At 35.8% G+C, this 12,121-nt stretch overlaps 1 protein-coding gene across 5 annotated transcripts in view; it reads right to left on the minus strand.

Annotated features, from left to right (window-relative positions):
• LOC134672469 (histone-lysine N-methyltransferase MECOM-like) overlaps positions 1–12,121 on the minus strand; it is a 134,391-nt gene that overhangs the window by 43,234 nt on the left and 79,036 nt on the right. The window contains exon 1 of one of the 5 annotated variants that reach the window (XM_063530404.1): positions 4,565–4,659. The exons of the other annotated variants lie outside the window; for them this stretch is intronic. Coding sequence (XP_063386474.1) covers positions 4,565–4,577 — 13 coding nt within the window. The 5' untranslated portion in view covers positions 4,578–4,659. Of the gene's footprint in view, positions 1–4,564; positions 4,660–12,121 lie in introns of those variants that run through there. 5 annotated transcript variants of the gene reach the window in all.

Raw genomic sequence — 12,121 nt, forward strand, 5'->3', positions numbered from 1 at the left:
ACGCCCTCTAATTTTCATTCGAGAATCAAATCGAATAATTCATATAGCTAGTACGTTTATAAATATTGCAAATAATAGCACTTGCTCGTTTATTAAACCAAGACAGATAAAAAATATGGAAGACGTGCAAGATGGTGATCTCATTATGCGCATTTCCGCCCTCGACAAAGAGTTTCCGCTCGTCTTCTGTATCTCGGAGCATCCCTCCGCGATGCAAGTCCTCAATACTTATATTTTAGCGGCATAGCAACAGCCAAGTGCGAGTTGGGTCCATAAACAAACATCTGCGTTATAGCTTTTCGATGTGCCTATCACTGAATAAAATTGAGTTTGAATTTTTTGAGTTCACGGCCAAATTATTTTTTCTTTAAAGAAAGGTAATTAAACCAACGTGAGGGAAATTAGCAGGTTAATATTAATTAATAGTAAGGAAAAATTGTTTTAATTCCTTTTTTGGTGCTAAAATGTTTTGTAACTTATGACATAATGTATCAAACTAACCGTATCTACGGAGAAAAAGTAATTTTTAAATTTAACTTATCATGCAAATCATATTTTCTAGTGGTAAAACCAAACGCAGGTAATCATAGCCTTTTTATCCGAAAAACAGAAAATAAAAAGCTGGTTACTCCTTATAATTTTTAAAAATTTTAACCAGTTTAGTCACGATACTGAAAAAACAATAGTAACAGAAAGAACAAATATGAATTAATAATTGACGGAAACCTAACATCCGTACGCGTGTCATCAATAAAACACATCCCCTTTGCAAATAGCTGAAAGAGACACTCTATAAATCATTAGAACCCCCTATTACTACTAATATACTTGTTAGAACAACCCCTATCTCGTCCATTTGTCTTCCTTAGCACGTGGCGGTGAAAAAACTGGAATTATACGCTCGATAAAGGCGTAATACAATGCGATTACAGACGCAATGATAACTGCTTAGCATCACAAAGGTGCTACAATGCCCAGGATGTGTGAACGCGTCTTAAAGAATCCCTTTATTTGGACTCGTTTGGCGAGCTTACGACACCTGTCTCATGTAGGAAGTAAGCTTTGTCAGTTGTAATCAGGTATTAAAAGTTGACTAGTATTTACTGATTTTATAAAAGTGCTCTTATCGCCCCTTTTCATAACTGCAAATTGCGCAAATTTTTTAAATTTTGAACTATAAATAATTGGATTTATACGACTTGATAACGATAAACATTAATCTCCAAACGACTTAGAAATTATCTAAGCATATATAACACTTCAAATCAAAATTTAGATGCATCCAGACCGCTTAAAAGTGACATTCCATTTCCAACTGCAGCTGCAATACTGTTCATTTTCTATGGAAATTGACAATGACAGCGACGCGTTTCCATAGTAAAATGAACAGTATTGCAGCTGCAGTTGGAAATGGAATGTCACTCTAACACGACTTGCGTTGTCGCGCGGAAAACCATATACCATACTTGAAGTCGCGTTTGACATAATATTGTCATGCTAGGCGTTCTGTTGTTCCAAGTAGCTCTGCAATTGAGTAGTTTAACAGTGAATAAACACTGTTTCGGGATGTCACGTGTAAAGCAAAAACCTAGCTTACTACATACAACTAATATCACAATTAATTCGCGACAGTATTACGACTGTCACCGTTTAAACTCGCCATGAGCAATAATAGCTCTTAAGATTCAAATTAACCGTGGCGAGGCCCACTCGTGGCTGCGTGAGCGGACAATGCAGACGAGTCGCCGTTAAAGTCTCCGGTTTCCGCAGAAACTGCCCAGATTCAAAATAAGAACATCCATGCACTGCGGATGGAGTGGAGTGGCAAATATACTTATATTAATATTAAATATAACGGGTCACTAATGTTTTTATATTTACGTGAGTATTAAAACAAGTTACCTAGCCACCACCAATTCTCTTCAAACGGTTTTGGTATACCTAAATATAAATAAGCACATAGTTAAATTATTATGTCGTTTAATTGATAAGTTGGCTGGTCAGTGGTCTGAAAGTTACATTTTTACATTACGTATAGTATTTTATATTACATTACTTTTTTAGTGCCTCAAATAGCATGAAGATCGGATTCGCGAATCACGTAAAGGTGTACCTACCAGAGATTAGAACAGCTGTACTCTAATTATACCAATTAGAGAAGAATATTCACTATAAAGAACCTACTCAGTAGCACATAGACGACGTGGCTGAAATTGGTCAGAGGTATCATCATCATCCTGTTTTTGTATGATAAAATTATTACTATCACTACTACCACCCTTATACAGCCCGTAATCAACGTTTGACCATAAAGGTATACTGGGTCTTTTTTTTTTATTATGAATGGGCTTACTCATGGCCACAGACTAGCCGAGGCGTAGACGTGGCCTACGATGGAGCGAGCTCGCCCAGAAGGTGCCTGTTCAATCTTGATTTGAAGGTTGCCGGGTTATAAGAACACGGAAATACAACCTTATTACAACCTTATACAATCTTATTACAACAAAGTTACTACAAAATTACCCGTGTAGGCTAATTCATAAATAAATATAAATATTTTAAAATTAATGAAAATTAAAATGATGAATTTCAAAGATCATGTCACATCCGTGTCCGCGGACCCCCGGCCATGCTAATTTGGCGAGTTCGTCACACAGACTGACAATAAGAGTTTACTGTCACTCGTCGTCCACGGCTCGGCTTATGCTGTATCGTAAAACGCTCGCCAGCCAACCTCGGCAATTAAACAAACCGCCAAAACTCCTTACGGTCACAGCGCTAAAGGTGCAAATGGCTTGTCAAGTCAGTTATAGAGTGGAAGATAAAGCTTTAAGCAGGCGTGCAAAGTGCATGCCTCATCGGACATACGTGGAGTGACTAAATAGATGGATTCAAAGGCGAGACAATAGGTCGGGTTAGCGTTCGAGGAAAGTCGCACTTTCTACCGCAACCAAGATTTCTAAAGGACAGGAAACTGTTAAATTATTCAATGAAGAAACGTACTGGATAACTGACACACCAACTGATACTAATCGATTCAGCACTAAAAGATAGCACCCGTTTTGTAAAAGTATACCTACGCTCGTTATAAGTACCTAAGAAAAAACAATCCAATCCAATCAATCACATAGATAATTTTGAAGAATTATCAGACAGTCTAATATGTTATGTGACATGATAACCTATGATTAACACCCAATAAATTGTGACTCTATTCGTATAGGCGATGGATATGTTCATGCATAAAAAACGGAGTTGCTAATCCGACGCGTCAGAACGCTCGCTCTATCGCATTTCGATTATTTTACCGATTGAGATTAGGTACGTGGATAGTATTCTACATTAATTAATTTTATAAGAGATATAAGTACTAATAGATCTTCTTCAAATATGTATGTAGATATGTAGGCATATTCATCATCATAGAGATATAAAATTTTGGAACTAAATAAAACGATTCGGCTGCCGATACTATCCACAAGTACTAGATTGAACGCAGCGTATTTCACGAGTTCGTAAAAACATTGAAAACACATATTTTATAACCTAAAAAAATATAGCTATACGCGATTATTTACCTACCAACAAATAACCTAATAATATTTTTACCCTTCAAAAACATCCCTAAACGGCCGTTATCGTTTTCGCACTTCCATATAACAAACTAACAATAGCCCCTCGCAAATATTGTAGAAATGTCGGCGACCGCCAAAAGCTAGCACCTCTGAAACCACACCATCCAAACAGCAAAATAAATATCATAATACCAAAAACCTATTAAAAAAATGTCAGTCGCAAGCCGTTTTCGCACGCACTTGACAGAACTACAGATAACACTTGAGATAGAGAAAAAAAAACATAGATTTTCGTAGATTAGGGTTATTTGTTTTTGCATAAGTTCGGTGAAGCTGCATATTTTATACAAATTATTCATTCTGAGTGTGTTAATTGTTCAGTTATAAAACCTACGATACCAGAACATAATTTAATATGTAATATAACTATTTTATGCGGATTCGTTTTCTCGTAGTTTTATTGAACAAATATTCTAAAAGGTTTATACCTAAGTCTAATTTGGGATTAGAATATTATAACACGAATTTCAGTAGGTAATAAACATATTTTCTTCTTCTTTCCTTTTAGAAAAAAAGATATAAGTATAAAGCTTTTATATTTCAATACCTACTTACGACCTAATTTTGTGATAGTTGAAATATAAAACTAAATTAATTTGCAAATTGCGATTAGGTATATTTAGGTATTATTTGTCTTGCAAATATTCACATGAAGACTTTCATTCTCCTTAATATTTTTAAATCTAATAAGAAATATCTTATGAATTTATATCAGACAGCAACATGAAAATAATTGGGGCGCATTAATTAGGTCACATTACCTTACCTAAACTGTATGAATTACGTACCTAACTATACACATGCCTTACTGGCTGTGTAGTGTGTATGCCGATAAACTTTAATTAACACTTACATAAGCAGCTTAATTAGGTAACAAACGTTACATTTGATGATAATGTTACTGCGTGCTTAAATATGAAACAACTCACCAGACATCTTCATTTTACACAATCACTGTTAACATTCGTGTTGCTCAGCTTTCATCATAGTCCAAATTAAGCCTTTCACTTTTTCAGGAACGGTTTTTTTCAGCTTTTGATATAATTAAAATCAAGGTCATTTAATGTCCAATACAAATGTGTTTTTAAACTCGATTAAAACTACATATATAAAATTTTGATGCGAAAATTTGATTAATAATTTATTAGAAAATTATTTTATTAAAACTAAAACAAATTATTATTTTTCAATAAAGTCCACAGGTTTTCAATGTTTACCACCGCACTGTATAAATCCCGTTGCAAAAACAAAAGCAGCACGTTAGATTAATTCCAAATTTAAAATGGTATAAGTAGGGATGTGCGCGTGTTCGGATACTGGTCGCGGTGACAGCCGGCATGTGCGGCCGGTGCGGCGAGTGGTGCAAGAGTAACGCGAGAGGAAGCGAGAGCTCATCCCTAGAATCCCGAATCACATACCCTCTCCCGGGCCGCCCCGCGCCCCTACCCCCCTGTGTCTTTGTGTTACACCCCTCTCTTTCACGCATCTGCAAGGTTGCCGAGATCTGCAAGGTTGCCGACTGAAAATGTTCTGGCTTTTCAATAGATAATGCTTAACAGCGTCTAATCCAAACATAATGTTTTGACGATTGATAAGTTCCAAAATAATTAATGTACTTTTTCGTTTTAACACGTTTACACACCATTTAAATATAAAATATCTAACTATTATAGGACTAAACACACAAAAAAAACTAATACCGCAGTAAGCTCATATAAGTGTTTTGATTTATGCTAAAGCGTTTCCGTGTCCATTTTTTACAAAGCAAATTTCTCAGAGCCCATTGTTCAGGATTACGTCCAAGTAGAGACCGTCAATCATTTTATTTGTTATTGTTAGGTAATACTTTATTGACTTATTCCAATGTCATCGATTCTTGAACAGTAAACTTGTCGAGTTGTCGATTGCAAAAACAACTGAACAAAGTTCGGATCAACTTTCAAGCTGACTGGCAGTTATAACAACACTATTACACAGTACTTTACAACTGAGGGGATACCGCAAAAACAGAAATTCGCAAATTGCGGGGATCTTTCTCTTTTACTCCAATGAAGGCGTAATCAGAGTGACAGAGAAAAATGCGCGCAATTGACGATATACGATTTTTTCCTGGTCTTTAAACAAACACCCTCAGGTTTAAAAAATACTCTAGAATATCCTCTAGCCGCCTAGATGTCAAAACTTGCCAAGAGAAATGCGATTATGATTTGTCAAAACAAAAATTCAAATTAGAATGGAACAGGAGACCTTTTTATATGTCTCTGGTCGGCTAGATATAACTAAAACTACTGTATTAATAAATGTCTCGGCGAAGACTAACCCTAGACATGCTATTATAATATTAGCCTTGATTTTAACCTGTCAAGTTAAACTGGCCGGTAAATCGAAACATTATGTAGATTAGGAAAAGTGAATTAAATACGTCTCTACAATATCTAATCGATCTTATCGTTTTATAATAAATCGGCCGTAGCATGCTATTATTAGTAGATTCATGTCTTTAAGCCCGTAAATACATATAGTAAGTAAACATAAAAATACTTAGGTGTGTATGTAAGTATGTATATTGTTTTTAATATTCAATACGAAGCAAATAAATGTCAATCAAAAGTAAACTTACATAAACGTACTCAAAGATTTATACTCAAAGGTATGTTTTTGTCTATGACGTTACACTTTCAGTCTATTTTCGCACTGCATTTTTCCAGTCTGAAAATAGCTATTACGAGGCAAGTGAGAGAGGAGATAACAAGATAACGTTCAAGATCTGTGCGAGCGCGTGCGATTGGTCGCCGCCGGCGCTGGGCGTGGCTTTGCAGCGGATTCACCAATTGGATGATCCCTGTTGTCTGCCTCTTTGTCTGTCAACAGATTCTGTAGTGATGTGCCGGGTGCTTCGGGACCCGCGGTCGACTTCAATTGTTTTCAGGTAGTTAAGTATGAATGACGTTACTAAATATTTAATTAGCATTGTTGATTAGGGGCTCGATTCGGATTTTGAAATATACATCTACTAGATATCTTTTAGACGTCACCAAGATACGATAACGATATGTTTAAGATTTAACCTGCCAAATTTGACATTTATGCGATTCTAAAGATACACTTGAACGATTTCCACAAGATATGCCTTAGAGATCCAATTCACATCTAATAGATATCTAACACTACCTGACGTAAAAGTGACACTGGTTGCCCGAATTGAGCTGCAAAAGAGAACTAGTTGAAATCTAAACTATAACGTATCTAGAATGGATCTAGTACCTACGTGTCGTCTCTTGTGAATATCTTGTAGTTCGATAAGGCAGTAGAGCAATTGGAATAATTAAAAAATATAACCAAGTAGATAGGTAAACATGATTAAACTATGGTTTAGAATAGTAAAAGCTAAAAAAATACTGTTTTTAGGGTTCCGTACCCAAAGGGTAAAAACGGGACCCTATTACTAAGACTTCACTGTCCGTCCGTCCGTCCGTCCGTCCGTCTGTCACCAGGCTGTATCTCACGAACCGTGATAGCTAGACAGTTGAAATTTTCACAGATGATGTGTTTCTGTTGCCGCTATAACAACAAATACTAAAAATAGAATAAAATAAAGATTTAAATGGGGCTCCCATACAACAAACGTGATTTTTGACCAAAGTTAAGCAACGTCGGGAGTGGTCAGTACTTGGATGGGCGACCGTTTTTTTTGCTTTTTTTTGTTTTTTTTTTTTGCATTATGGTACGGAGCCCTCCGTGCGCGAGTCCGACTCGCACTTGCCCGGTTTTTATTGTTCTTAAGGATCAAATGAAATAAAAATATCTATGCTTGTGGTTGAAATTTTCTATTTTCACAGCCTATGATTTATAGCTATCCGTTATAATGGAAACACCTGATAACTCGCAAATTATTAATTAACACTAGCCATCGATAATCAAATTCAATTCGAGTTTTAATCAAGTGACAAACGTGAAGGTGCGGACTAGAATCGATTCGCGATAGACGAGACGCGAGATAATTGATTTGCAAATTCCGTCATAATCGGTTTTACGCGTTTCCTTTGACGAGGCCCTTTGACGTGAATTTCTTACTGAAGGACTAATAAATCTATTTTTCACCACACCATCTCGGAAAGGCTTACTTTGCACTTCAAAAACTGATAGCAAAGTTGCATTTTGTTCACATGTGAGGCAAAGTAATCAAATGTAAATTTTGAGTTGTATTCTTATGTTTGCTGGTAGAATTGACTTTTAAATGATGATTTTGGATGATAAATATTTAATAACATTCATTTAGATTTGATTTGGTTTGATTTTGTTTGATATTTCACATTAAATATTTGCTTTGGGTTGGTGTGATGAAATCTATTTTAGAACACTGTTTTATATACATAAATGAATGTCATAACGTGTTTAAGTAGGCATTGTATTTACAGATTAAATGTATTACAACTGTCATAGTTAAACTTTTAATGTCATAATATATGCGAAAAAAATTAAAATATATAGATTTACCTATATTCTGACAGGAGCCAATGTTTTTTTTCTGTTCCCACGTCATTTAAAGAAATAAATAATAGGTGCTTAATTATTGTAGGTACGCGTGTTTGTGTCTATGTCTCAGTTTTGTGTCGATTGTACAAGCTTCGAAAACGATACGAAAACTCCATATCTCTCATAATAGCTTTAATCCCTATTTATTTATTTCGTCATCACAGTTTATATAAATGTTGTCATATTTACGACAAGATATGACGTTCAATTTAGTCATACGAAAATTATACGGATCCCAGGGTCCGCTTTTGACAAACGTAAATGACTCCTAGTCTGAAAAAGAATGCTATAGTAAAGATTACGTGAGTTTAACAGTAGTTTATATTTATTCTGTAAGCATTATTTCAGGTAAGTATGCGCGATGCTTTATGGAAATTCTTATTTATATAGATTAGGTATATTTAAATAAAATAACATACATAAATCATTTTCTAATCATGTTCACCTATTTGTTTCTCAATCGACCGTTAAGTAAAATTTCATGTAAGAAATGATTGCAGATTCTTGTTATTGAAATATACAAATTAAATTTAAAATCATTTATTTGTAACTTGTTATAAATACAATATGAAATAAGCAATTGTTTATCTCGACTGTGATGCATTATTGTATTATTTTAAATAAGTAATTGATTTGACAATTACCGTGAACAACATCCCTTTCAACTTTTTTATGTAATAAAAAAAAGAGATTTATTTCTATTAATTTAATGAGTACGTATTACGTAGAGATATTAATATTTTAAGAAACTGGTCTCTTATCTAAGCTTAGAATAAATTTAAAAGTGGAAAAATTACTGCCTTGGGTGTGTTCTGCTTGTTAAAAATTAAAATTGGTCTGTTATCTTTCCAGAATTTCCGAAAGCTACAAAAATCTTAGGCAACCTTGATCGTTTAGACAAAACTAGAAAGCAAAATTATACGTAAACGTAATGGGTAACTGTTCTCACATTATTTACCTACCTACATTTAAGTAATACTGTTAAATAAGAATTTACAAAGAGTGTCGTGTCGCAGTAACCAGCAACGCCGTAATAAAATGTTCATAACGGGCATACATCATCCTTTATGAGGTAGCAGACAGCCGGATTTGCATTCACCAAGGCAACATGCACGCTCCTTTCAGCATTATACTAGTGCTGAAAAATATCGTCTCCAAGCCTTTGGGGCCGATTCGGATTTTGATATAGACATCTATTAGATATCTTTTAGACATCACCAAAGTTGACATTTGCGCGATTCTGGAGATACTCTTGAACGATTTCCTCAGGATATGACTTAGAGATCCAATTCACATCTAATAGATATCTTACTCTATCTAACGTAAAAGTGACATTGGTTGCCCGAATTGCGCTGCAAAAGAGAACTAGTTGATATCTAAACTATAACGTATCTAGAATGGATCTAATACGTGTCGTCTCTTGTGAATATCTTGAAGTTCGAATACGGCAGTTTATCCCTGTATGTATTTTTTTCTTATTTTGGCCATTTATTGCTTTTTGCCCGATTCGAACTTCAAGATATGTCAATTAATAGATCTAGAAACGATATGGATTAGACGTGTCAGTGTCGTTTTTCGTTTGAAGAAACGTCAGATTTGACACTGACATATCTAATCCATATCGTTTCTAGATCTATTAACTGACGTATCTTAAGGTTTGAATCGGGCCGTGCGGTATCACTGTATTTATTTTAACCATTTGTCTTATTTTGGCCTTTTATTGCATTTTGGAAGCAATGCTATAATATGCGGCTATTTTATGCATTATAAATCACAACACATTTATAAATGTAAATCGGCCGGGAGTTATTAGCACCAACATTAATTGTAAAGCTTCTCTCATTGTTCAAATGTTCGAGCACCTATTTTTTGTTTCTTGCTTTTATAACGAAACGTACTTCAAAAACTACTTATCAGGATAACATTTTATTAACAAGTATTTGCAGATATTCAGTAGTTACTGACACCGACAGGAAAAAAAAACGGGCAAGTGTGAGTCGGACTCGCGCACGAAGGGTTCCGTATCATAACGCAAAAAAAAACGGAAATAATGCAAAAAAAAACGGTCATCCATCCAAGTACTGACCACGCCCGACGTTGCTTAACTTTGGTAAAAAATCACGTTTGTTGTATGGGAGCCCCATTTAAATCTTTATTTTATTCTGTTTTTAGTAGGTATTTGTTGTTATAGCGGCAACAGAAATACATCATCTGTGAAAATTTCAACTGTTTAGCTGTCACGGTTCGTGAGATACAGCCTGGTGACAGACAGACGGACGGACGGACGGACAGCGAAGTCTTAGTAATAGGGTCCCGTTTTACCCTTTGGGTACGGAACCCTAAAAACGATCGTACCATCCATAACGAGCTACTTGTCCAACTGTTTCGGCAGCGCAGAATAGGTCACTGAATAAGACCAAAAGTAGTATTTCGTTGGAAACTTGGATGCGGGCCAGCTGCCGAAGTATGGTCGAAGGCGCTAAATCATTCGGAACGAGAAGCGAGCGTCGCCGCGGGTTGGCGTGATCGGCGGAACGTGTTCGGGGGCTAGACAAAAAATAGCTTTCCACTGATATTGGTATAGGAAGACTGATTTAGTGCCATGGCCAACTAATATTTATGTAAGTTGGTAGCTAAATGGTCTCGGTTTTACTAGATCTTTATTCAAGTCAAGCTAGGCCGGCTCCAACCCTACACCTCTGACCCGAGAAGGTTTAGCCTAATATGGGACCGGCAACAAACTCGGCGGGACACATCTTTTCAAAACAACACTTCTTCTATTTATTTTACTAGATTATTCTGCATTCTTCATTAGTTTATTTAACTACTTAGTCAAGTAGTGGGTCTCATCATATGAGAGCAGACGCTTCCAAGCTTTTTTTTAGAAAAACGTATTCCTATTTTTATTTTGCCTCATACGGTATTGGTAATGCCTCGCTATAAGTAGATCTATATCGAAAATAATTTTATGCAATAAAATATTATAAATTCGGATATTGCAGGATAATAGCTTCATCGTTCAATTTTTTTCATTTATCTATAATAAAATATAAATTTACATATTTTTACAGTTTATTAGCAAGTCTCACACCAGGCTGACCAAAAAGCGGGCTACAATTTTTGGCACCTAAACCGATTCAAAACTTATTGACACGAATAAGTTAAATATTTACAAAGCTGATAACAACTACAATTTCATGAGTTATGTATGACTGTCGCAATTTTCGTAAATGGACGGACGACTAAATATTTATCGAATTTGGCCATTATTACACATTAATTAGGTTTATTCTTAACTAGTCACACTGTCCCGCCTCGCTTAAGCGGTTATGCCAACCTGCGGCGGCCAAAATGTTTTTCCTCGACCTGACTCCACCCACATTCAATTAACTTAATTAAACGAATTCTTAACGAACACTTTAAAGACAATGCACGGAGGGCGAGAATTGAATGATTGGTTACATTTGTGGGTCCCACGGAACACCGTAGATGGTCCAGGTACCTACCTAGGCCGAAAGATGATGGAACGACTTTAATACTTTCATACATTCTACATAGAAAGCTAGGAAATACAAACGACGGGGTCGAGTGGAGGAAACGATGGGAGGATTTACCCAGTAGTGGGACACCTCATTAGGCTAATTAAAAAATAAACAATCTTTAAATAGGTACGTTATCATATTGTATAAGTTTGTAGATGCAGTATCTGCTGCCTATTTCTTATACTTATAATTGCACTAAGTAGGTACTTATAGACCAAGTGTAGTGGAGTATCTATGTATAAACCCGCGGAGTAGGTACCTAGGTACAGGGGCATATATGCACTCCCTAATCCTTGTAAATAACCTTCGCTAATGTCGTGTAGAGCCAAAAGTGACCACGTACGTGAGCCGGCGAGGCAGCGACAGGTTTATTTGTGCCCCCATCGCTCCCTTTGTCGAGAATTTGCG

The sequence above is a fragment of the Cydia fagiglandana genome, chromosome 17 (assembly GCF_963556715.1).
Source record: "Cydia fagiglandana chromosome 17, ilCydFagi1.1, whole genome shotgun sequence".
Classification (NCBI taxonomy): Eukaryota; Metazoa; Arthropoda; class Insecta; order Lepidoptera; family Tortricidae; genus Cydia; species Cydia fagiglandana.